The following is a 26,281-nucleotide window of genomic DNA, read 5'->3' as shown; positions in this document are numbered from 1 at the left end:
AGAGTTTAGAGCCTGGTGTCTGAGTGCATATCATAATAAGAGCAGTTTAACTCTAATAAAGATGTATAACATCTGAACGAGAGTCTTAGATACAAAGATTCCAATTAGGAGGGTTTATATTTTAAGTAGAAGCTAGTGGTTGAATTTGTTTGAAAAGACACCCAACTCCTGCTAAACACTTCTAATCACCTCTTCCTTCTTGATCGAGTCAGCAAGCCCGGAGTAAGATTCAAGACTTGTTCCATCAGGATACGGAGGAGATGCCTGCAGAGAACAAAAATATTAAGATTAGCCAACATATACTGCATTTTTTGTACAATAGTGTGCATCCGATTATGAGGCACACTGTCAATGAATGCTCTGCTTATGTCATTTATCAGGGGCATCGAATAGTAAAATACATTAACTGAGACAAGAATCAGAGGTAAGTCTGTTAGACTGACTGGATTACTGCGATCGTTCACTGTGACTCTAAAAGTTGACTGTAGGCTGCGACACATTAGCAACATAAGAATTGCTAGCCACATTAGCCACCTTAGGGCTGCACGGTGGCGCAAGTGGTTAGCGCTCTCGCCTCACAGCGAGAAGGCCCCGGTTCGAATCCCGGCTGGGACCTTTCTGTGTGGAGTTTGCATGTTCTCCCCGTGCATGCGTGGGTTTTCACCGGGGACTCCGGCTTCCTCCCACCGTCCAAAAACATGCTTCATAGGTTAATTGGTGACTCTAAATTGCCCCTAGGTATGAATGTGAGAGTGGATGAGTGTGTGATTGAGGCCCTGCGACAGACTGGCGACCTGTCCAGGGTGTACCCCGCCTTCGCCCATCAGTAGCCGGGTTAGGCTCCAGCACCCCCGCAACCCCGAAAGGGAAGAAGCGGCCAAGAAGATGGATGGATTAGCCACCTTAAAAGTGCTAGTAACATTAGCCACATTGGAAACGTTAGCCACATTGGCCACCTTAAAAGTGCTAGCCACGCTAGCCATATTGCCCACGCTAGCCATGCTAGCCACATCAGCCACTTTTGGAGTTTCAGCCACGTTAGCTATATTAGCTACCTTTAACGTGCTAGCCATGTTAGCCACATTAACATACAGCTAAAATAAACATTACTGTGACTACGCCAACTCCTAAGCTTGTTAGTAGCGTATTTAAAATAACATCCAAGAATTTTGACAGAACTGTGTACACCTCTCAAAATCACTTTGACATTAGCAAACACAACCAGAATTAATCTAAATATAAAGTGCTCTCGATAAGATGTTTGGTGGTCTTTTTGAAAAAATAAAAACAAAAATAAGGCTTTTAAAGTGTGCCTTAAAATACAGTACTTGTTCCTCATAGAGTTTAGAACCAGCCTTCTGATTGCAGAGTATATTAACTCTAATAGAGATCTATAACGTCTGAACACAAACTTAATGACTTAAAGGAGAATCTTAGATATAAAAATGACTATTAGGAGACTTCATATTTTTTAAAACACCCGTTCGAAGTAAGATCCTATCAGTGTTCATGATACCAGGAGCAGCTTTAGCCAAACATCTGCACAATATCAGATTATGTTGACACTCCAGAGATACTAGTCAAATAAACAACAGTGCTATTAGAAAATCTGTCTGAAAGAACACCAATAAAGCAGCTGGATATATTTTATTCCTATTCCACAGTCTCCCAATTCATCTTAAAGGCATTTCTCTTTAACTGCCTGAAGACAAAAACTGAATCAGCAGCAGCTAATGGTTGTTTGAAAAGACACCCAACTCCTGCTGACCACCTCCTGTCCGTTAGAGAGCAGAGTCGTGTGAGAACAGATTTTATTGTTCCAGTCAGATTAACTGGCAGATCGCCACAGCACTGCTAGGTAAAATTACCAGAAATGTTTTCCCTTAGCGTTACAAGGAAGAAAAAAAAAAACAGCCTGGTTGCTCAATAAACTATTCCACTGATGACTAACAAGGAAGACCGGTTTTTGTATCTCCTCCAGTAGAAACTTTCACAATAAAGTGAGACAAAAAAAAGGAGATAGGAGCGTTGTTCATGACCTTTCTAGACGCATAAACAATACAGCTTGATAGGTTTTTCATTTACCTTTGGCTTTCCCTCTTTATCTGTCTTCTTCTTTCCTAAATGTGCAAGAAAACATATTTAGGAAGCGTTCAAAGCAACCAGGTAGTAAAATTACCCAGAATTCAACAGTCACCTTTCTTCAGGTTTCTCTCTGCGTATGAGAGCATTTTATAAACTCGGAAGGCGTTGGTTCCCTTTTTGATGCTTTTATCCTTCACCTCCTGGATGTCTGGCAGGCTGTTCATGGCACAGCGGAAGTTGGCCTTCCACGTCTTTGGATCCGGACGGTTTATACCGGGCTGGTATTTGCCTGCACAGACCAGAAAAAAATGACTCATCTGTAAAAACGTTCTGCTTCAGCAAATAGTTCTTTGGTATTTGCCAGCAGTTTGTTGGATTGGTGTTTTTTACGTGCCTGAAAAAATGTATGCAAGAAAAGTTTGTGGGTATTTGTCTCACACTGACAGGTGCTGGATGTTTTTTTCTACTTTAAAAATGAATTAAAGGGTAATTCCAAAAACTGTTTTAATCAAAACTTTTTTTCAAGGACAGAAAAAGTTACTTTTTCTTACATTTCATTGTTTGAATTTTCAAATAAGGTTGTGTGAGTTTGTACTTTTGTGGAACCAGGATGTTCTTGAGCTTAAAGCCCCCCGTACCTCAACAGCCCCCTTTAAATCCGTTTTAGATCTTCAATAGAATCCATGTTCAAATTCCCTCACTATTGCCTAACCCTAAAAGATGAAAGTGCTCTGAATTTTAATGAAATTTGAACACTCATTTGCCAAAGCAAATAAATATGAACATTTTACAAAAACTATGATAAAAACTTGGATGATTTATTAAAAAAATGTAAATTCATTTTTTTTAATGACAAATCTTTCAATTGCAATGCATTGTGGTCTATGTGCATGCTAATTTTTGGCAATGACTTGTGGGAGATTTCCAGGACCAAGTAGAAAAGGAATGTGGACACAACCTGAGATAGTCATGGCGAGTATCAGAACCTCAGTAAGACTTAAATGTGCTCACCAGTGTGTATGGCCCATCGCATGAAGAGCGGAGCATCTTTCTCCAGGTCCCAGCCGTGGCGAGCAGCGTGCATCCACGGGATCTGGAAGATCCTTTTCTCCTGCGGAAAGGCGTGAATTTTGTGAACATCTACCCATGCGGCACAAGCGTGCACCTGCGCTGGAGAATGGACGCTTACTTTGTTCACCCATTTAAGCCCCGGAATCTGACAGGAGTTGATCTGTTCCTCCAGCCACGGCCGCATCCGCATTCTTTCAACTGGCATTGTGGCCTACAACACACGAGGACACGCTGTCAGATTAAAGTTTAGCATCTGCTGGAGATGTTTCAAAAGGATTTCTCACACTGAAATGTGCAAAACATTTTCTAAAAGGGCTCATCTGTGGAATTTAGTTTGTCCATGGAAATGGTTGTTGTAACTCAAAGAGGGAAGTGGAGCTGACACTATTCAATAGTATCAACAAGCAGCAGGGGAAGCGAACACATCGAAATAGAGAAGTAAACCAAGCAGTGCTGTTGTGTAACCTATTTTGATGGTCAGCTTTGTTCCCATTCGCCATACAAACCACTGAAAATTCTGGCATGAGCAAAAAAATCTCCTCTTTTTCATAAAATAACTGCAGAAAACTTCTTAATGGGCTGATGGTCTACGCTAATTAAACCCCCATCATCAAAATATGAATTGTATTATATAAAATCCTATTCAGAACAAACCCACAAATTAATGTGATTAGTTAGTGTTCAAGGGCCTGCTCTGATAATACTACAATATTTTTATCTATTTTCAAAGCATTCACAGTAGTGTTTTAATAAAGAGTATGCTGATATTAACCAAAAATAGAAAAAAAATTGTCATGTTTTTTAGAACATAGTTCCTGCAGAGCAGCAGGAGTTCCTCAGAACTCCTGCCTGGACAGGTCTTTTTGCATGGAGGAACCTTGGCCCCTTTTCTCTCCATTACTGAGACCTCTGTTTACGAGATCTCCCACTGATTTACAGCTCCTCATACCTCCAACCAAACATTAACAGTGCAACAAAAATGCAGAGCAATATTGAACTAATACAGCCATACAGTAAAAGGCGACATGCCAGCTCAGATGAGGAAACCCAAATGGTACATGGATCAGAACGAAGCTGAGATGGGAGCAGTGTATTTTCTACGTCACAAATAAGCTCTTTTTCAAACTGTGTTTTTGCATCTGCTCCTCTGATTCACAACGCTTTGAATAAAGAAATACAATTTTGAGCCAAATTTTCATCATACGTCCTCCATAATCAGAAAAATGTCAAAAGGACATGTTAAAAATACAATTTTCATCCAAGTGGGAAAAATTCAGCCTCCAATAATGACTCTGTTCTGCAAAAATAACACTTAAAAGTGCCGTTTACTGCTCCACATTCAGCAGTAATTACTGTTAAACATCTTTAAGATGTGCTAACAAACAAAAACATATACTTATAGTGTTTTATGTGAAAAACCATTCAGCTACAAAACAGCAAAACAAATAGCTTGAAAGACGAGGACTTGAAAGGTTTTCACAGTAACAGGATGTAGATTCCTGACAGAAGAACAAACCCCTTCCCGAGAAGCTCTAAAGCACCGAGAGACTCAAAGATTCACATCTTTTATTTACACATTGCAAACAAGCAAATGTGGGCTTCAGCCAATTCTGGACCAACTCGGCACTCAGCATTTTTCAAAGATGCACAAATGCCGAAAACAAAGCTTACTACGATCTGGCAACTCCCTTTGACACGTGAGCGAAACGTGTGAGCTTATCTAATGCATGTGGGCTTTTGGATTAAACCTGTAAAGGAAGCTTCTAAGAAAAAAACGTTACTGTAAATCTTTTTGTTTTCAATAAAGTTTTTTTAATGTGATCACCCTTAAAAACAGAACATACATTCTAAAAAATAGTGCTTGATAACATCACTTAAAGTGAACAAATACTAGTGAGGCACAAGTTTATGGTCAGGTTTTAACCAAGAGGAAACAACACTTGAGGTTACTTTTCACAGTAACAATCATTTGTGGACAAAACAAAAGAAGTTAAATCTGTAAACCATGTGTCATAAAGATAAGACAATTGCTGTTCATGGCAGGTTGTAAAAATAAAAACAAAAACAAAAAAAAACAAATACCATCCAATATTTGTCTTTAATCTTTCTTAAAACACGGGGTTTTCTGTTAAATCAGGCAGAAATAGCAGAAGTTAAAGAATAATGAAGCCTGCAGAGTTAAACTCACCACGCTAGATTTAACATAAAAGAGGGGTTGTGATCCCTGCAGCCTGATATGATCAAAGTCCGGTGGGCCAGACACTCCCTGCCTCACGTTAGTGTGCCAACACGCTGCCTCGTTGCGACAATGAGCTCCCGAACAGGTCAAACAGGGTGACACCACCACGGTTCCGTTCTTTTTCCCGAGCAATAGGCCCGAAACTTCCACCTGCATCCGCCTTCGAATGCACCGTGTGACCCCAAGTACATGATACTACTACTTAAACAAAAAAAATGCTAACTTTTAAACATTGATTACATGTTTAAAAAACGTGAAAAAGAAAATATTTGTATTATTTGTAGACACGAAAAAATGTATTTATATAATCAGTTTGGTCAATTTTAACAAATGCAGCTAGCTTAATTTTTTTAAATAAATGTAAATCTTTGTGATTTAGTTTAATAGAAATATAAAAAACGAAAAATAAAATTAGCCAAAAAAAAAGAGAAAAAAATACTTTTAAAAGTCTCAAATTAGTCCACCTAGCTTACATTTTAAGCTAATTAGCAAACAGCGTTAAGCTAAAACTACGCCAACAAAACTCTTCCGGTAAAGTTATAAACATATTTAACAATGAGTGAAGTTTGGTTCAGCGGTGAGGTCAACATTTACCACCAACGTGTTGACCCAAAAGCGAAAATAAATCCAAAACTAACAACAAACCGTCAGAAAACTACAGGAGACTACTTTCACTTACAGAGCTACGGGTCTGTCATGTCGTCCGGTGGGAAGTCGGTGTGCGTTGTAACGGCGTAGCCGTCAACATGCGGAAATAAAATATTACCTTTTTTTCGCTTTGGACTGCCAGCCGAATGACACCTCTGCGGACGAAATACAGAAAAAAGGGCCCCGCCGAAGTTGGGAAAAAGTAGTTCGAGGCGTGAAGGAGACGGGGGAAAAAAACAGGTTACCGATGTTTTATTTTTGTTTCTGCACCCAGACCGAAAGCAAAACAACTGCCGCTTCGGGAAGTGAAGGTTCGAGATGGAAATCCCCCTTCAGCTCGCCTGCTCTCGTTTTGGATCGGTCCCGGGCGGCGTCATCGCTCTGCTGAGCGCTCTCCTTGAAAAGCATGACGCGAAGACATCTCACTCTGATCCCTTTTTCTTACCGTCGAAAACATCGGTCTCATCAGTACAAAATTGAACTGTGAACGTAAATTGTTTCGTTTTGAAGCTGCATTTTATGTTGTATTTTATCCGTACTGTTCAAATTAACTTTTAGTAAGTATTCGTCAAATACACCAATTTATGTTGTAATTACTTAGGCATAAATGAAAAATGTTAAGTCACACAATTCCGCCATTTTACTATTACATTATTTATTATTTTAAATAATACATAAAAATAATAAAAAAAAATGATCAAGTCTAAAAAAAATGAAAAAAGGAATAAATATATACAAAAAATAACTCCTTCTTTGAAACTCTCTTCGCGACAATACACGATCTTTGAGTCGTATTTCATTTTCACTTCCTATTTCTCTCCCCCTCCTCACCACAGCTTTTTCTTTCTACTCCTTTTCTGCCAGAAACGAAACCAGAAACTTCGCACAAGCGCACACATGCGTGCAAGACCCCAAGCACCTGCAGATTATGGGGGAAACCGTTTATTTTCGAGCTACTGGTGCAATGCAACCTCAGTTTAAAGGGCCTTAAATTCTATATTTTTTGCACAATTTTTAAGTGACTTAGTTGAAAATGTGAATTTAAACAGAATGCAAATGAAAAAAAAAAACATGTTTCTTCATTCACGTTATAAGTTTTGTAATAAGTCAGCAAAAAGGTTAAACAAATATCAGCTCATATACTTTATGAATTTGTGCTTTTCTGCAACTAAAACACATAAATAGACTTTCAGTTACACCACACTGAAAATACAGGAACAGAAAACATGATGTTTGACACATTTCCTCAGAAGTGCACGTGGAAACTGTGTCTGGAGGAACAGGCCCCTCACTGTGGAGCCGCCCCTCATGGGGTCAGGCTTATCTCCTTCTGCCAGGCTTGTTCTGTGGTGACAAGCTGGACAAAACTGAAGTACAAAACTAAACCCTCCTTGTTGTCAAAAATGAGCTGATAACTATATACAAGGCCATGTACTGCATTATATTAAAAGTTTCAAACTTTGTGATTATTATTTTTTCATTTGTATTCCTTGTTATTCTGTTTCACAACATAAAAAAAGCTACCAGAGAGTGAAGAGTTAACCGTGGTTTCAGTTCCTGGAACACTGAAGGATTGCTGAATCATAAAAGGCCTGCAAGGATGCTTTTTTGCTTATCTGGCTCCCTCTAGTGGTCGTATGTGTACATACACCAGAGTCCATTTCTACAACCCCACAGGGACAAAGTTTCACTTCACCCTTAAGTAAAATAAACGTATTTTTCGTATTTATGTTATTGTTTATATTAAAATACATGTAAATTAACCATATATATATTTTTTTTCAAAAATATTTATAATTTATAGCTTTTAATAGAGGTTCACATGACTTTTCTAAATAAAACAAATCCTGTACCAGGTAAGACCATCTCAATGCTGCAAATTTAGTTGTAGGTAGTGTAATGTCATCAGTGGAAAAAAAAACTAAAAGAAATAAACACAAAACACAATTTGTTTTACTGTTATTGGTGCATCTCAGTCAGGAATTTCAATCAAAAAGTTAACCTTTACTGTACTTTTGGAGTATAAGACAAACCTAAAATCTTTGTATTTTTTAACAATAGGAAATCCCGCTTAAAATCCAGCACAAACTGAACTCCAATTAATTCTATGTGGTTCAAGGCGCTCCAAAACTTGTTAAAATGTTTTATTAGGACTTTGGCAAACTGCAAATCATTGGGGATAAAATACTTAGAAGTTGCAAGTATTCGTGTATGAGTTGAACAAAGTTTGAAGATTGAGTAATTGACTTGTAAATTAACCTTTTTTAAATAAAAAAATATTTATTGAAAAAGCATCAAAACGACCAATGATAACAGCAAGATCCCCCAAATGAACACAACTCCGTTTATCATCAAAGACAAGACATACATCCAAATTAAAAACATTAAAAAAAACCTTTATTGATCTAAATTTGTTAGTATTTGATTTAAGTAAACGGTCAGAACAAAAGCTTCTTGAGAAAAATACAAAAATGTACCTGAACAAAACATGACTGTCGTAATTGTAGAGAAGATAATTACTGTAAAATATTTTAACAATTTTCTTCCAGAACTTAGTTCTCTGGAAGTGCATTTCTTTTTAGTGAAATAGCAGCAAGAGGGGAAAACCATTTTTTTTTAAAGCTGTGAACTCATGTTATGTGGGTGACTTATGGCAAAACCTGTTTGAATAGAAGCATTCCCTAAAGGCGAATTGATTTATGCAAAACTTAGATTTACGCATTTTTAGGGGAAATTAAATACATAATTTTTGTCATAAAAAATTTTAAATTTTCATAAGAAGACCTGTCCAGCTGGATTTTGTAGTCGGTTATGTGAAACAGAATGAGTGTAAACAGATTTCCTGAAGTATGACAAAATACAACTTTATCTGTTTCATCACGGTGAAGATGGATTTGCTTGTTTTTAAAGAGGAAACACAAGATTGTCAAAGCATGTTCATACATGAATGGAATTTGTTGAATTATAAAGTCTTTGACAGCTCACAGCTTTAAAGCAATAATAAGGGTAAAAAAAAGAGCTCTTGATACTGAAAACCCCTATGAATCATGGGTGTATGTTTATTAAAACATGCCGGAACATTGCCAACATGATATGAAGTGTTCTGGGAAAAACCTTGGCAACCAAAGACCAAACACCCGACTAATAGTGCTTAAATTCACTATTTCTCAATATAAAAATATATACTTTAAAGAATGATATCCCCCACCAGAAAGTGTTCTGAGATTACACCAAAATCTAGGATGTCCTGATTTAAACCCGACAGGAAATCACAAATATTTTCAGAATTGATCTGTATTGGATATTTATTTTATTAATATTTTGATCCGCTTTATATATTAAAGATGAATACTCTACTAGAAATCTGCATATCAAAACATGTTATTCCAGTAAATACAAAACCACTTTGAGCAGTTCGGTAAAGTTAGCGAGATATTCACAGATTTAGGCTCGAAAAGTCTTAAAGAAATGTTTCAAAATGACAGCAAGAGTGTCTTTGCGTGTTGTCTTCACTCTATGACCTAAAAAGTATTTAAAAGGATCTAATTGTGTAACTTTTTAATGAGAACTGTTCTCTACGTGCTGCTGATTGAAACAGGGCGGTAAAACGGCTGCTAAGGGACCGTCCGGAAAGTGCAAGCTCAGAGAAAAAGTTAACAAAAAATAGTATTTTATGACGGAGTATTAAGGCCATCAAAATCAAGTAATATTACATGTTTTTTTCCTCATAAATTTACCACTTTTAATCTAATAAACCAGTTTTAATCTCGTAAATGTAAGATTTTTAATCTTGTAAATATACAAGTTTTTTTTGTAAATTCAGGACTTTTCATCTCGTAAATTTACGACTTTTCATCTAAAAAGGTATGACTTTTGATCTCGTAAATTTACAACTTTTAATGTTGTAAATTAATGACTTTCAACTATGTAAATGTATTCATTATAATCTAATAATTTAACAAGTTTTAATTTAGTTAATTTATGACTTTTAATCTCGTAAATTTACGAGTTTTAATCTAGAAAATCTAGATCTCTTAATTTTGTAAATATACAATTTTTTTTCTTGTAAATGTTCAACTTTTAATCTAGTAAAATTACAATTTTTAATCTCATAAATTTATGAGAAATTAAGTCATAAATTTAGCCTATGACTTTTTAAGTCATAAATATTATTCTCGTAATTTAACAGTTATGTTTGTCTCGTAAATTTATGAGATTCAAAGTTGTAATCCTAAAAAACATTTTTTTGTGTATACACTGGCCCTAATACTCAGTCATAATATTAACTAATTACCTTTCCTAATTGATAGTTAACCATTTTTTCTAGTTAATTGAGGGTCTTTTTTTATTAGATTGTTCAAGCTACTTCACAGAGGTGCACAATTTAAGTTTTAAATGAACAAATAAGCTGTTTATTTTACATTTGTAATTTCAAACTGTTTCATAAAAGTATTGGATCGGGACTCAGGAGATCCCCAAAATCAAATGACTCGGAATCGAATCAGGACTTCCCTACAACTACAACCCCTTCAAACTCCCATTACTGTGTTTCTGTTTGACCTTGTCTACAACAGCAGGCGTTATTTGGACTCGATAGGAAAGTAAAAGTCTTTGGTCAACATGGAAACGATACAGGGGATCTGCTTCTTGCCGCTAAATCCAGGCATGCTGGAAGAAGACTCGAATTGCATCGCCACCTTGTAGTTCACTCGAGTCATAATCCGCATAAGGTCCAGAGTTTTACTGAACTTCTCCAGCATCTCACACAGCGACTGGATGAACCAGGAGCCGTTGGCGGTGCTTCTCCAGGAGTAATAACCTGCCGGTCAGATCATATTTAGAATTCTCCGGCAAAGTAAAGGGATCAGGAAACGGGTGGCGCTGGATACCTGGGGTGGTGGAGTAGGCGTACAGGAAGTCGGCCTCCAGGGGAATCTTCTCTGATTCGTCTTCTCTGGCATCATGCTCTATTTCTAAGCCCTCATCGAAGAGTGAACCGCGGCACGCCTGGCATGAGCAGAACATTTGAATGAACCCCGGAATAATCAAGAAAATAAGAGACACAGGTGAAGAACTGACCTGAATGAAGAAGAGCTTTGGCTTTCCCACAAGAGTCCTGCAGCCGTTTCCCTTCATGCCTTCTATAAGCTTGTCGAACAGGACCGGACCATCGGTTCCGTAGATCACCCCTTCTTCTCCATGGCTGAGGATCACACAGGCGAAGGAGGCATACTTACTGTGGTCTTGACTGGACACTGCAGGAAAGAAAATCCACGTGTGTTTAGGGTCAACATAGGAAAATACGAGGAGGTTAGTTGTTTATATCAACATTATTTTCATTTTCGCCCGACAACCCTGAACTTATTTCAGTGTGATGACCTACAGTAGAGGAAATAATTGCTGATTTTATAGATTTGCCCATTTTAAGGTTCATTAGTACGGAATCTGAAAACGGCCTGCCCTACTTTTTTTTTATCATTTTATCGTTACATAGAGATAATCAAAAATGAAAAATGAAGCGTCCCCTTCTCCCTTTCCCACACAGAGACGCCAAGACTTTATCTGTTTTCATTCTTCTCAGTTTGGTTATTAATGGACACAAGCCTAATGCATACATAGAATTTACAAATTGATTTACTGTCTTTGATTCAGAGATGGTTCCTAAATCAACATTGAAGTCCCCACAGAGAAATATGTCCTTGTTTCGAATACCATTGTACATTTCAGTGATTGAATTAGTAAAAGATTCTACACAGGTGACTGGTGCTCTGTATAGACAACTTATAAAAATATTTTTTCTTTTTTCAGAAATTATTTCAATTGAGATAATTTCCATAACTTCATCAATGGCAGTTGTCATGTTGTCAATGATTTTACATTTCAAATTTTCACATGCATACAGTGCCACCTCTCCACCTCTTTTTCTTTTTCTATTCACATAAAACATCTAAAATCCAACAATTTATACTTCTTTAATATTTTCTTCTTTTGACCATGTTTCAAATACAGCAATGACACTAAATTGTTAAGTCTCTTTAGTTTGTGGATAACAACAAAAACAGAAGAACATTCAACAAAAGTTGTTTTTAGTCTAGTAATTTTTATTTATTAGTGGACCTATGCTCTTTAAATGTCTTAATTCCATCTCATGCACAGCCCCCTCCCTTTATTTACCCAAAACCACAGAACAAACAGGTTGATTGACTGCTAAGTGTTTCTGCATGGTGCGTTCACTGACCTCCAGTTATCGGCAGCAAAAAATAAGCAGTTTATCAGAGAAAATGTCGAACACCAGCACTGATCCTTATACAATCGGTTACGTAAATAGTGTCGACCTTATTTCTAAAAAAAAAACTGCTTTGTTTAGCTGCGGATTGTATAAAAATGACAAAAGTATAGTAGTGGACTGAGTTGGGGTGAGTGGCTGTTTGGGTCCGCTAATGTCCGGAGTTCAGTGAACGCACCGTGCTCAGATTCTCGTCGGCCCTGAATTCTGTCAACCAGCCTGTTTGTTCAGAGGGATTGGGAAATGAAAAGGAGGAGAGCTGGTGCATAAGAAGGAATGAAGGCGTTTGAGGAGCGTAGACCCACTAATAAAATAAAAAAATAGACAAAAAGAAAACAACTTATGTGGAGTGTTCTTGCTGTTAACCACAAAATAAAGAGACTTAAAACAGGTGAAGTCCCGGCATCTGAGTGCAGGAAAGGGAAAGAAGGACACTTCATTCTTCGTTATTGATTATCTCGAGAAAATGAACTTCGCTTTCTCATTATGATCAGTTATCTCGTTTTCTTGAGAAAAAAGTTTAGTATCTCGTTATCACAAGAAAATTATTTAAAAACATTTTTTTTTTCTCAGAGGCCTTCTATGAATTCTGATCTGAAGAACATCTGTGAAAGGATCTGAAAGAGGAAGAATCTAAAAAATAAATAAAAAGGGAGTAGTTTTCCAGCGAGGAAGTACAGACGCAGAAATTTGAAAGACGTCACAAGAATCAAATTGTCTGAAAAGTCATTTTTTTCCCAGCCCTCTTTCATCAGTATTTTGTTTAACTGATTATTTTAAACATTTTTTCTAAAAATATCACTGGATTTGAATGGTTCTTAAAAAAAAATTATAGTAACAGCTTAATGTTATTTCAAAATTTTGAGGGTATTTTTCATAAACAATGTCAAACAATAACAAGAAATAAAAGACTAAAACGAAGAGCCTTCACAGAAAAGTTTATAGGAAAACAGAAAACAAACAACAGCAGAGCACCTCTAAAAAAAATAGATAATACAGAGGCACTTCTTTGAGTGTGCATGGAGGTGGAACTATCACGGTATGGGGAAGTGTCGTGTAAAAATATTTCAAAGTAAAAATAATTAATGGAGGTTTTTCTTTAGAAACAATTACTGATGAAAATCAGTAAGAATGTTTATTAAAGAGTAAAAAGACATTTATTATCAGCGTAAAAAACGTATAGAGAAATGTCGTACTTTTGCGAAACAGCTCTTTCATCTGGTCCATAGTCTGGTCGTTGTATATTTTGGTTTTGTAGCCTAGCTTCGTAAAAGTCTTAAAAGCATTACCAGCGTCTTTGTCTGTACCGGTTCGAGATCCCATGTCTGGAAAAATAAAGAAAACACACAGACACCTTCAGCATACATACATTTAAACATTTAGATCAATTTGTCTGTAGTAGTTCTGAAAAGGTTTCCACACTTTTTTTCACAAAAAAGAGGTTTTCTCATCAGGTTGATTCAACCTTTGGACACCATTTTCAAACTCATTTTAATGAGAGTGAAAAAATGAACAATTATTAGCAGCAATCATAAAGTCAAGAAAATAGCTCCATAATTTTCAAATAATATTTGAATTAATATCTTAAAAAGTAATGGTATATCTATGTATTTTCATTTTTGGTCCCTTTTCCCTTATTTTATTGCTTAATAACCCCCAAAAATAAACTCTTTCAATGATTGGAGAGCGCTAAAACCATGACTGTATGTGAGAACTGGACTAAGCAATCTCTGCGTTCCAAACGGGAAGTTCCCGCTGGCTCCAAGAAGACAAAGTCCCGTAAAACGTCTATAGAAAATAAACAGTTATTACTCAGTCATTTTATTTGTCGGAACAACCATTCCAACTTTTTCTCAACATCTTCTTTTTCGTAATTTTTTTTTCTTTATTCCAAGTTATTCAAGTAATAAACTGACCAATCAGATGCCTCAGTAAAAGCATGTGGTGGCTCCCACCTCAAATATTTAATAAACTGAATTAGCTTCATTTTGCCGGAGCAACGTCACACTCACTCAGTCCAGTTCTCTCATATACAGTCAGTGTCTTAAACAGATGGGTGACGGGAAAGGGGGCAACGTTTTCTGATTAAAGCAACATTTCCTGAAAACTATTTCCTTGAGTCAGAACTATTGTCATGATTTTAGTTCTACACTTTGTTGTTGTGAGTGTGTGCTTGACTTGCACAGGTTGTGGTCAACATACTGGTGTTCTTCTCAAAGTTTTTGTTGTTAATGATCAAGCAGATTCCCATGTCGGGGTAGTCCATGCTGTAGCGGTAAGGGTCGGGGTCTCGTTTTATTACGCAGGCATTGGAAGAGACGGCATTTGGCTGATCAGCAGGTGACCTGAAGACAAAAAGCAGGAAGACTTGATTCAAACCTGCAGAACACGTTTGATGCTCCAGGATAAGAAATTCAACTAGAGAAGCTTGATGGACTGCCGTTAAACGCACTGAGCATCACAGCAACTGACAAAAGATAGGCAGCAGAGCCCTCATAAACGAGCTTGTAAAGCATTTCTAATCAGATCGGAACATTAAAGCTAACCAGCAGGAAGGATAAACGGAAGAGCCGTGATTGCCCCAGACGTGAGATCTGATTGGATGAGGTAGACATACAAGATTGAGGAACAAATGCTAGTTTTTTTCCTGGTGTTTAGTGTTCTAGCGTCAAAAATCCTTCCTCTTTTAAACCAAAAGATGAATTTCTCTCATAATTCTGGTTTTAAATGCCAATTTTTTTTTTTATTAAAAAAAGGTCTTAGATTGATTCAGCTTTTATGTCAAAATAAAAATGCTTCACCAAACTTAACATTTTAAAGATTTTCCTGGTAATTTAGCATTTTATTCCAGTGGTATAACATAAATCTTAGCATTCACATTTGGATTCTTTCATTTAAAAAAGAAATACTCCAGTTATGCATCACCTCTTGCTGAACCAAGGTTTAGAGTCAAGCTGGTCCGTGTCTGTGTGGTCCTCACCGGGCTCAGCCATGTTCCTGCAGACCAACGAGTGATCAGACACCTCTCATTCTGCAGTCACAACCTCATTCTTGTGGGAAAATGTACAAGTTTTCATGTGGAAATGATTGTTTTTTAAAACGTTTGCTTCATTTCTGATTTAATTGCATAAACAAAACAAACTCTCATACATGCAAAGATTATCCCATCAGTTACAAATTTTTAAAAACTCTGGTCAAAATAAAAATTAGACTTTAGAGAGAAGTTTTAGTATACTATTGTATAACTATATAAAATAGATCAGACAGGCATTAGTATTTCTCCTTTAAAGTTAAGTAACAGTATTTTTTTTTCCAAATAACCCTTCTAGCAATGTAAATCAATTTTCAGTCAGATTCTCTGCTCAGATGCAAAAGGAGCATATATAGCAGGTTGGGATGTAGAGTAGAATAGATAGAATAGAAAATACTTTATTCATCCCTTTGGAAGTCCTCAGGGAAATTCAGGATGTTAACGTTTCGACGTGTAACGTTTCTATTTATATCATAGTTAGTGGTTGGCAATATAAGTCATAGTCCTTATTGGTTCATTTGAAGGATCTGATTCACTGATCTAAAATGGATCCAGAACATCTTTAACTAAACATCCAACCTTGCCTCAGACAGATTGAACTGATTGGATCGTATAGGAATATAAATCGATTCATCAATTAATTGTTACACCACTAATGGGAGGCATGTCCAAAGTGTGGCTGTAATTCAAATTTCTTTCATAAAATCAATAAAACAACCCCTAGCATGTTCTAGAAACTGTGCGTACGATTTCTTAATTGTGGTTGACTAAATCATATTTTCTTATTCACTATGAAGAGTATATACCAGACGAGTCATGCTAACTGGGAATGAACAGTGCAAATAGTGAACAGTGATTTTGGTAAAAAGTTATTTATCTGTTTTATGGGAAGAAATGAAAAGTTTTGCAAAAAATGTTACTAGTTCATTTAAATTAAATGTAAATAAAATAGTTCAAAAACATCCAGCTGATTGGTTAGCTCTCACATATATTTTACCCAAAAAGTATGGACACCCCTGATATATGGAGTTATAATACGGTTTTCACTAAAGTTATTAATATTTTTTTTTAATATAAGATAATCTCCCACAAAATACTGAGTTTGGTAGTCAACACAGTTCTCAAAACAACAAGCATGCAGGAAACGTGGATTTTTATGAATAATTAACATGACGTTTTTTGTTTTTTTTTATGTTGGTGGAAATTATTGGCCTTCACTTAAGGTGAAAGATTACAACAGTGAGGAAACTTTTATATATAGACAGGAAATGTAATGAACTTTACAGAAACAGGAAAAATGGGTATGCACACCATGAAATATCTCAATCTGGGGGTTTGACTCATTGACATAAATATGTCCGTCTATGGTTTGACTATATGGATGGGCAATTCTTTAAAGATTTGTTGAATTTTTTTCATTACGGTAAGAGAACAGTACTTATTAATATTTTATAATATGTAATAGCTAAAATAAAAATGCTATATTTTTAGGGAAAATATGTATTTATTATTATTGTTTTTAGATTTTGCTCATAACAAGTATTTATTATATTATATATAAATACAAATTAGCTTTTTTTTAATAACCATTGAATTTTTGTGCAGTACCATGCTGGCACTAAAAACATGTAGCCACATGTAGACAAATACAGGTGCAGCTACAAATAACAATAAAAACAACTTGTTTTTAATCACATTTCCTGCTCTATATGTCTACCGGTGAGTCCTTACATTAAAATATAGAAACTGAAACCAAATTGTTCATCATGCAGATAAGACTAAAAAACTTAAAACTGACTGGTCCTTCCGGTCCGGTCCTCCCTTTGGTGTACGAAATGTCCATATTCGAAAAACGCACAAACTTTAATAAACGACTAATGTCTTTCTGCGACTCTAAAGTATCTAAAATGATTTGAAATCGTTATTTTTAACTTACCTCTAAGTTATGGCTCCGTTAAAGGTACGGGTGCTCTTTCTTTAATGGCATTTACAACGATGACGACTGATTTTAAATGGACAAACCCACCAATCACGAAAGAGTATTTCTATTAGGGGCGGGGCGAGATTTAGGGAAAGCGGAAGGTAAGAGGGAATACGGAAGCCGGTTGAGTCTGCTGTTTGATCGCTCCTGTTTTGTCTGAGCAGAGAAACAAAAATAGCACCGATAATCATTTTTATCCTAACATATTGTAGTAACGTGCGGGAATAAGGGACAGGGTCGTTCTTGATCTTCAAGTTGAACTTTATTAGCAACACTCTCCGGCTCACACCGTGTACAACTCCCGGCAGCTCCGAGCCTCTCCGAACGCCCCTCTAGCTGAGGCCGCCCCCTAGTGGCTTCAACGGTAATAGCTTCTGTGGCTATACCACACACATAAAGAAAAAAAAGGTAGTTTTTAATCTTGTTTTCATTTTTGGTTCCTTAAGAAGTTTCAGCGATTCCACGTGTAGTTTAAATACATGCTTTTATAGCGAGGCAGAAAATTGTGCTTATACAGATTTTTTTTTTTCTGTTAAATGAAAATTTGGCATTTGTGGGAAATATTTTTAACCAGTTATGTAGATATTTCCATATTTGTTTTTGGAAGCAAAAAAGTAAATCCTGTTGGGTTTAAATTTCCTTTTCACATAATTTACACACACTATCCTTAATATTAAATCATAATTTCAAAACGTCTTTAGATGGTCAGATGTTTAGTATTTTAAAACGAGTTTCTTTTATTTAAGCAAAATTAGGGAATTTTAAATATAATTTTCTTACTTTAACTTAATACAATTTTTGTAAAATGTTATTTTTTTATTAAGTTTTCCACTCTTGATCATGTCACATTTTATGTAGAGAATATTAAACTTAAAAAGGAAGCACTGTGGTTTAACATGATCCGAAAATAAGTAAAAATGATAGAATATTTTTATTTTTAAATAAAACCACAAAGACAGCTAAAAGAAGCAGTTATTGACAATTTTTAATTTTACTTATTTAGGTTTACAGTTTTATTAAAAAAAAAACAAATCTAGAGTACAAAAACATATTAATGTGGTATAGAATTCATTTTTTCAGTCCTGTTGGCCATCGTTTCCTTTCTGCTGATGTTTTGCTGCCTGAATCATCTTCGCCTCCAGCAGTAGAGCAGGTAAACTGGATGCTCCGTACTGTATCAGAAAACAAAATAAATCATCACTGGAGTCGATCATTCGTGGAACAACATGCACATTTGAGGCGTTACCGTCTCCTTCTCAGAGGGGTGCTCCTGTCGATACTCCAGGTATCTTCCTGTAAGCTCTCTGATGTCATGGAGGAAGGCCTGGCCTCGCCGCAGATCTTCTAATCTTTGTTGAAGTTCAGCTTTCTCCTTCTCCAGCAAACCTACTTGTCGTTTTGCGCTTGTGGCCCAAAAAAAATACACAGATCTAGTTTAGATGTCTGAATCATTCATTGCAACATTGAAGCCCAGTTTCCCAAAAGAACAAAACCCTGTGATGACAAGATTTAGGTGAATGTGATCGTCCACAGATAAAGATCCCGGTTCACCTCATCAGTTCATTCTTGGCATCCAGCAGTCTCTGGCTCTTTGTGCGGATGAGGGAGCCCATCTGAGCAGACAAACACATATTTACACACCAAGCATTGAGCTACAGAAGCCGTTTTGAGTCTTCAGGTGTTACCTTTGTGTTTTCTCTTTTGAGAAGCCGGAGCTCCTTATTAGAAGAAATCTGGAAGATAAAACTGATTACAGCGTTGCATGGAGGACCATCTAGAAATATGTTGAAGTGTGAGAGAGCAGAGTTTAGTCAAAACATTTATCTGACATCTGCTGTATCTGAGGTCTCACCTTCTCTAGGAGCTGCTCTTTGACGTTGTTGGAGAAATAATCGATGGACCTCCTGACTGCTGGAGACTCCACAGACTCCCTGAAAGAGTTTATTTTCCACATCATCAGATCCTCACGAAAGATACTAAATGCAAACGTTTAACCTACAACAACAAAGAAAAGCTCAGATACCTGTACTGTTCACACATGTTGAGAAAGGCGTCCAGAACCACCTCCAAGTCTGTGACTGCTCCACTCCCAAGTCTCCATCCGTTTTCATTACTATAGACGTTTTTTAATTCCTTAGTTGTTCCACCTTAAGGTTAGAAACTTGTTTTCATTGAGGTGACATTTCATAAACTTCTTATAATCAGAAGCAGTTTTCAGGTGTGTTTACCTGAAGACGACTTCCTACGCTTTGGCTGATCAAGTTTAGACTTCCTGTTTAGACTGCCCAAAGTAAGAGCTTTCCTCTTCTTTGGACTTGGTTTCTGAACAAAAGAGGGGATTGAAACGTGAAGAGTACTGCGACTCAAAGAAATTAGACAGTTCTTCATACCCAGTTGCTTTCTTCCTCATCCTCAGATGACAGGGTGCTTCTGCGTCTGGCTGAATCTGATTCCTCCTGTGAGAACACATTTTTCTCAGCAAATGCAAAGCCCGTAAATAATTCATAATTTCTCAATAATACTTTTTACCTGTGAATGGACATCACTGTTTTCTCCACTGCTCAGTTTCCTTTCTTTGTTCTTAGTTTTTCTCACCTTCTGACTTTTTAAGGGTCTGGTGAAACAAAAACAATAAAAAAAGTAAGAAAACCTACAAAAAACTAAAAGGATCTAAAATAAAATACTAGAAAATAGCTTCTGTTACAGTATTTATTTAAACAGATGAACTAATCTATGGAGGAGAAAGAAGAAAAACGAGTCAATATAAGATCCTTGTGATTAAATTAAAATAATAAATTGAGCTTAACTGTGTTTTTTTTTAATAGATTTCTCGTTTGTAACTCATATAATTAATACTATGCCTTATATTCACTAAAATTCTTCATTATTTTCCAGAAGTATAGGCACATTTTTGAAGTACTTTAAGCCATTAGAGTTAAATTTTCTTTAGGAGCAGTTGGGCAAGGCGAAAACATTTACCCTGAAGGGAACAGCCTTAAAAATTAAAAGCATCAAAGCCACGGTGAACAAAAACTTCTTTGCATATTAGAAGTAAATTCCATCCCATGATAGTGTTGCAATCACAAGTATGTGTGATCAATATGCATTTTGAAATTGAGCCACCATGTCAGAAATCTTTCAGAGCTGTAATTATTAGCTGGCTCGCCAAAGTAAGATTTAAATATGTCAAAACAGTGTTTTCTCTGCCCAAATATCAAATATATGTATATCAAATATCTGACGCACAATGTTTGAAAGATTAGAAAAATGTACTGATAAGTTGTAACAAATAATTATATGTCTACATCTGTCTGTATCATTCAAGTACTTTTGTTTTTTAAAAATTAGTGGTCAAACACAAGATGTTCTGATTTGCATATTGGTTTTATTCTTTATTTCAAACACTAGATGCCAGTGCTTCTTTCACTTTCTGCACACACCAGCATGTGAGTTTTGTTTACATTAACAACATCCCTGATGCACAAAGTCCTGACCTGACAGTTTGCATTTTAGTAAATAAAACTGACATTGTCAGAGCAAATTGCAGCCTGATATGTATGTTATGATGGTGCACTGACCTTCCTGCAGCCGTCTGCCCTGCAGTTCTCCTCCTGACAGGCTTTTTTCTGACTGAATGAGAGGTTGACGGCAGGATGGGTGAACTGTCCTCCTTTTCTTTTCCATCTGTGTGTTCAGTTGTTACCCCCTGAGGGCTGACCAATTCACAAAAAGCACTAAAGCAACCCATCTTGTTTATATAGATGTAAAAAAGTAGACATTTATTTGACTTTACCCATCTTTTATAGTCCTTTTTCTTTTATTCTTGTCTGCATTTTGCTCTGAGTCACTATTCTTTGTTCTTTCACCAATCTGCCTATCTTCTGGATCATGTAAATCCTCCTCCATGGCGGTACTGTGAAGAGGCATACCTGTGCAAAAAGGTTAACTGGTCACTTTAAATATCACAAATACATATCATAGAAGAGTTGTATTTTCTTTTCTTTCTTTTTTTTAATGCAAGCTTTATTATTCAAATCAGGACGTTAAAACATCTTACCGACATTCCGCTGTAGACCTTCCATAAAGCTGGCTTTATCTACGCTTGAAAGGGTGGAGGAATCCACCTGATCCAAGGATGAAGTCTTCATCTAAACATGAGCATCAAGGGAGACAAAATCACAGAAGTGCTAAAAAAAAATAAAATAAAATATAAACGAAGTAAAGAAGGAAAAAAGATTCAAATCTGAAACAGAACTTTAAATATGTTCTCATTTTTATATTTTAATAACAACATACAAGTTAAAACATTTAAAAGGATAAAATAAACACAAACATTTTTACTTAAATTTGGTCAAGAAACAATTTAAGAAATGTAATAATAAAATCACGCCCTGAAATATAGCATCCGACTAAAAGATTCCAATTAATTCTATATACTCACTGTGAGGCAGAAAATTGTGTCAAATGCTCCTCTTTATTATAAAATAACATTAATAAAGCAGCATTTTTCATTACTCACTTGTCTCTGTTTTTGCGGCTCTGGGAGAGCCTTTGTTCGTCTTCTCCCTTTTTTGGCACTGTAAGGATAAAAAGACTACTCTTAATGTCTCTGGAATCGTATTTAGCTAATACTAGCTAAATTCTTCAGTCACGTAGATGAGGACGCTAGAAAAAAATAGACCAAAGTACCACAACGCATTCCCACTACCACATACGTAAGTTTGTAAATGATACCATTTTTTAAAAAGTGTGCGAAACATAAGCTCATATGTCCAAATGTACTAATTTTACCTCATTGGAAACTATTTTGGACGAGTTCACCGGACGTATTGTTGACATTTGTCACTGTCTGTTTCCCGCAAAATAGTTTGAGTTTGGGACGTACCATTTTAACAAGACAACATGGTTGTTATACTGTTTTGCAACGAGATAAAATGTATACTTGGCCACACGACAAATTAATTGAAAACTAATAATATCTACTATAGAACCTATCATAACTATCATAAACTTCTACTTTTTCAAAAAGTACATTCAACATATCTACCCACACCTAAATAAAGTGAGCTAGTCCTACGGAAAACCAAAAGGGTCATTTCGTGCTCCAGCTATTCGCGCTCTGAAAAGTTTTTTTTTCCCCAAAAAGCTTTATTTATCAATTGCAAACAAGATACAACAAATTAATTACAAGGTAAAAAACATATACACACATAGGAAACTATATATATATATATATATATATATATATATATATATATATATATATATATATATATATATATATATATACATATATAAATACCAAGGGTTTTCGTATAATCTATTGTCAACAACAAAAGTAAGAATGTTTCTAGATTTTTTTATTTTTCATGAATTTTAAATAATCAAAATATAAACAAATCTCTTTGTGAAATGTAATGAAAAGTGGTCTGGTTTTTGAGTATCTGTTTTTATGAATATGGAACTTTCTTAAAATAATCGAAACATTAAAAACTAAATCAGAAATGTTGTTTGAAAGTACACCAAAAAGAATATGCTTTTTTCCTAAATTTACTGAAACAGAAAATTTTGACGAGCACCTGAAATAAAAATCTTCCCAAAAGCTATTAGAGTAGACACAGTTAAAAAATTAATGATCTATTGTTTCTATATTTTCTTCACAAAAGCTACATGAATTGTCTTGAAAACTAAACTGTAATCTTAGAAGTTCTTTGCACAGATATACATAATTTATTATTTTAAAATGGACTTTTTACGATTTTGGGACGATTGGATATTTGAAAAATCTGATTTTAAAATTCGCGCTGAGAAAAGTGTACTTGAAACCACGTAGACCCAACGTTTAAATATAAAATTTATATTCAATATTTACTTTAAGGTTTTAAATTCATATGTATAATTTATGCTTAATATTTACATTTAGATACTTAATTTATTTTTAAATAGGCATAACGTTTATATTTAAACTTCTACATTTATATTCAACATTTATATTTGTTTTAACTAAAGGTTTATGTTTAGGATTTAAGTGTATGTTTGGACTCAACATATTTTTAAACATAACTTTTTCACATTTGATAATTAGAGGTAATATTTGTAATTCAGATTTACTGCATATTTAGCATCTAAACCCCCAAGTCACAGATATTTCTTTTATTTGTAATAACTACTGACAAAATGTGAGATACATATTAATTAGGCACATATTGAAAGAAATGTTGAAATTTGGTAAAATTGTCACAGTTTTTATGAGGTGAATTTTTACATTCAGTGCCACATAGACCTGTTATCCCTCATCCATTTTTAATTCAAAATCCAAGATCATTGATACCAGAAGAGTTTGTCAAAAAGACAACAACTGATGCACCTCTTATTATGTTTAAAAAAAATGAGAGACCTGCAATCTTAAAACACCAAAAGGAATCTACCTTGATATTTTATTTTTTTGTTCTAAACTTGTTTTAAACGGACAATCAAATCATTAAACAGACAAAACTGAAAATAAAAATAAAAAAATGGCAAAAAAACAGAGAATTTGACAACATTTTTATTGTTTATTTGATTAAATATTTTACAAAAATGACAATAATTATAGAAAAAAAGTTTAAATTAAAACGTGTGATTACTATGATAAAACATCTCATTAAGACCATCTCTCCTTTACTTGTGATACAAATAAACTTAATGATTGTATCTGTCTAATATTGAAGAGAGAGTATTTTCCTGGTAAGGAGTTTCCAGAGGAGCTCATCAGAATCATTATTAAATGAAATTTAATTTGTTCAGAACCATTTTTATGAAAAAAATATACATTTTTGGCCAAAAATTTACCTTTTGTTCTGTCAGGTTTTACAGTTTTTCACAAAAACACAGCAGTTAGTCATTGTTTTTGTTAAATTTTAATGCTTCTCTCCTTTTCTAAAGTTTTTAATAGTTACAGTCATTAGGCAAATAAAGAAAAATCTACATTTTGATATCTTGGTAAAGCTCATCTATCTGAGATCGGAAGTATTGACGCATTTCGTTCCTCTTGCTCTTCAGCGTTGGAGTGAGCAGGCCGTTCTCAATGGAGAAGAGCTCGGTGTGAACATAGATGGCTTTAACCTAAAGGGGAAGAAAAAAAAGGCTTTCATCTTTAATTATTAAAACTTGAAATCTTAAAACTAAAGAGTGAAGCTGCACCTGCTCAAAGGACTTCAAACCTCCTTCTTTCCCCAACCGAAGCATGTCCTCCAAAATGGCCGCCTTTACTTTCTGTTTACAGAAGAAACATGGGTGGGATTAGTTCCTGCATGGAAATGAGGTGGAAAAACTAAAAAAGGAGTCTAAAAAGGGTGCATATTTTCCATGTGTGAAGACTTTCCGAGTATTTCTATATTTATGACTTTAGGACTTAAGGACCTACTCTAATAACAACTGTGTTTTTGGCGTTTTAGTACACTCTTGTGGCATTTTTCGGATGTATATAAAGAAAATTAAACTTAAAAATTACATTTCTGAGTATTTCTTTATTCATATCAATGTTAATCAGGAGCAGACAAAAAATATAGCATGAAAAAGAGTTGATTTGTGACATTGTTTTAGCTCCATTCGGACTTGGAAGATAGATCAAAAGATGATCAGAGTAGGACTTTAACTGTTACTCTTGTTGTTTCATCATCGTAGTTTGCTCGAATTACCTCTTTGCCACACAGCTCTTTATAACTGCCCTGCAGGTTCAGCTTTCTCTCTGCCCAGCCGGACAGAAACTCCGGATCAGGCACCACCACAGCTACCAAAAATGCCTGGAGGTAACACAACTCAATTAAAACTGTACTTTTATCAAGTGTTACTATGATTTCTGCTTTGTCACACCAACAAGTCATTTCTACCTGAAGGCTGTCTCCATGAACAAAGACCTGCGCCACCGCGTCACTCCTGGTGTAGATGTTCTCTATCTTCTCAGGCGCGATGTACTCCCCCTGAGCCAGCTTGAAGATGTGCTTTTTCCTGTCCACGATCTTCAGCGTGCCGTTCTGGAATCACAATAAACTGAGAAAAGAGTGGAAATGCTGGAGGGTGAAGGTAAAGCCGTGTTAACCTACTGGAAGCCATTTGCCAATATCTCCAGTGTGAACCCATCCGTCTGCGTCAATAGTCTCTGCCGTCTTTTCCGGGTCTCTCAGGTAGCCTTTAAACACGTTTGAACCTTTGACGCACACCTGAAAATCAGCAGATATTGCATATATATCCATGTATGTGACCACAATACACAGGTTGTGTCCAAATTCATGAATATTTAGTGCACCAAATGGGGTGTTCACCCTTTTTTACGGGTGTCAGATTCTACAATTCTAAAATCTACTGGCTTGAACATTTTCCAGAAGTCCCTATGAATAATCTGTGCATCTGTGTTCACTAGATTGGCATATATAGACCATGATGCATTGCATTTGAGCAATGTGTCATTAGAAAAACACATTTTTACATTTATTTTTATATAAATCGTCCAAGTTTTTATCATGAGAATACATACATTTCACATGTGTAAGGTTTTAATTCAGCAAATGGGGGATTTGTTCTAAAAATAAATAGTAGTGAGCATATGTCTAAATTGTATTAAAGAGATCTAAGATCTTAGAGAGTAATTTGGACACAGCCACAGCTCTCATTCTAGCGTCTGTCCATCTGCACCTCTCCTTCTCCATTTACAGCGTAGTAGTTCATCTCCGGCACATCCATCAGTTTAATGATGTTACAGGGTAAAGGAGGTCCAACATGACCTGCAGATGGAAACTCCCTTTTAGCTCTGGTTTCACAACATCAATCATGTGACGTCTTTAAAACGTCTTAGGAAATAATACCTTCACTGAAGTCTCCAGGTAGGGTAATGGTGCATCCAGCTGTGCATTCTGTCTGTCCGTATCCTTCATAGAACTGAGAAATAGACAACACTATTGG

The 26,281-nt window shown here is 35.7% G+C and overlaps 4 protein-coding genes across 9 annotated transcripts in view; all 4 read right to left on the bottom strand.

The window, feature by feature from the left end:
• irf2 (interferon regulatory factor 2) overlaps positions 1-6,917 on the bottom strand; it is an 11,682-nt gene extending 4,765 nt beyond the window's left edge. The window contains exons 1-6 of one of the 3 annotated variants that reach the window (XM_024283872.2): positions 6,075-6,917; positions 3,275-3,367; positions 3,097-3,196; positions 2,198-2,374; positions 2,086-2,120; positions 190-264 (exon numbers count right to left, since the gene is read on the bottom strand). In XM_024283872.2, the coding sequence (XP_024139640.1) occupies positions 190-264; positions 2,086-2,120; positions 2,198-2,374; positions 3,097-3,196; positions 3,275-3,361 (474 nt within the window). In that variant the 5' untranslated portion in view covers positions 3,362-3,367; positions 6,075-6,917. Of the gene's footprint in view, positions 1-189; positions 265-2,085; positions 2,121-2,197; positions 2,375-3,096; positions 3,197-3,274; positions 3,368-5,344; positions 6,002-6,074 lie in introns of those variants that run through there. The other 2 variants (XM_024283873.2, XM_036213942.1) reach the window with 2 other exon arrangements.
• A 3,509-nt stretch (positions 6,918-10,426) lies between these two features.
• Positions 10,427-17,415, bottom strand: LOC112153020 (caspase-3). The gene is made up of 7 exons (XM_024282892.2): positions 17,297-17,415; positions 15,255-15,326; positions 14,532-14,674; positions 13,526-13,654; positions 11,123-11,298; positions 10,933-11,050; positions 10,427-10,862 (listed from the first exon to the last, which is right to left on the bottom strand). The coding sequence occupies exons 2-7, from the start codon at positions 15,320-15,322 to the stop codon at positions 10,624-10,626; spliced, it is 873 nt and encodes a 290-aa protein (XP_024138660.1). The 5' UTR covers positions 15,323-15,326; positions 17,297-17,415; the 3' UTR covers positions 10,427-10,623.
• An 892-nt stretch (positions 17,416-18,307) lies between these two features.
• cenpu (centromere protein U) lies at positions 18,308-22,391 on the bottom strand. The gene is made up of 14 exons (XM_024283623.2): positions 22,133-22,391; positions 21,861-21,918; positions 21,399-21,489; positions 21,135-21,270; positions 20,920-21,054; positions 19,871-19,955; positions 19,732-19,797; positions 19,570-19,663; positions 19,365-19,488; positions 19,194-19,272; positions 19,027-19,074; positions 18,893-18,954; positions 18,588-18,744; positions 18,308-18,513 (listed from the first exon to the last, which is right to left on the bottom strand). Exons 1-14 carry the CDS (start codon positions 22,135-22,137, stop codon positions 18,418-18,420), a joined length of 1,236 nt encoding a protein of 411 aa, XP_024139391.1. The 5' UTR covers positions 22,138-22,391; the 3' UTR covers positions 18,308-18,417.
• A 1,479-nt stretch (positions 22,392-23,870) lies between these two features.
• The window catches only part of LOC112153238 (long-chain-fatty-acid--CoA ligase 1), a 15,417-nt gene continuing 13,006 nt past the window's right edge, over positions 23,871-26,281 (bottom strand). For 2 of the 4 annotated variants that reach the window (XM_036214083.1, XM_024283279.2), the window contains 7 exons: positions 26,185-26,257; positions 26,015-26,103; positions 25,426-25,542; positions 25,213-25,356; positions 25,021-25,125; positions 24,524-24,595; positions 23,871-24,445 (listed from right to left, as the gene is read on the bottom strand). In XM_036214083.1, the coding sequence (XP_036069976.1) occupies positions 24,305-24,445; positions 24,524-24,595; positions 25,021-25,125; positions 25,213-25,356; positions 25,426-25,542; positions 26,015-26,103; positions 26,185-26,257 (741 nt within the window). In that variant the 3' untranslated portion in view covers positions 23,871-24,304. The remainder of the gene's footprint in view (positions 24,446-24,523; positions 24,596-25,020; positions 25,126-25,212; positions 25,357-25,425; positions 25,543-26,014; positions 26,104-26,184; positions 26,258-26,281) is intronic. The other 2 variants (XM_024283280.2, XM_024283282.2) reach the window with 1 other exon arrangement.

The sequence above is a fragment of the Oryzias melastigma genome, linkage group LG10 (genome assembly GCF_002922805.2).
Source record: "Oryzias melastigma strain HK-1 linkage group LG10, ASM292280v2, whole genome shotgun sequence".
In the NCBI taxonomy this organism is placed as follows: domain Eukaryota; kingdom Metazoa; phylum Chordata; class Actinopteri; order Beloniformes; family Adrianichthyidae; genus Oryzias; species Oryzias melastigma.
This window is presented reverse-complemented; position numbering and strand designations above follow the sequence as displayed.

Bases quoted from the DNA above. Each gene is read 5' to 3' on its own strand.
- LOC112153020 (XM_024282892.2), bottom strand. From the start codon at position 15,322: ATGGCTGAGCCCGGTGAGGACCACACAGACACGGACCAGCTTGACTCT. The intron at 13,655-14,531 runs GTATGTTGACCA...TTATTTTTCCAG, and splicing joins AAACTTTGAGAAGAACACCA to ACATGGGATCTCGAACCGGT. The intron at 11,299-13,525 runs GTACGACATTTC...TCTTTCCTGCAG, and splicing joins GAAAGAGCTGTTTCGCAAAA to TGTCCAGTCAAGACCACAGT.
- cenpu (XM_024283623.2), bottom strand. The intron at 21,271-21,398 runs GTAAGATGTTTT...CTTTTTGCACAG, and splicing joins AGGTCTACAGCGGAATGTCG to GTATGCCTCTTCACAGTACC. The intron at 18,955-19,026 runs GTAACACCTGAA...TTGTCTGCTCAG, and splicing joins TCAAAAGAGAAAACACAAAG to ATGGGCTCCCTCATCCGCAC.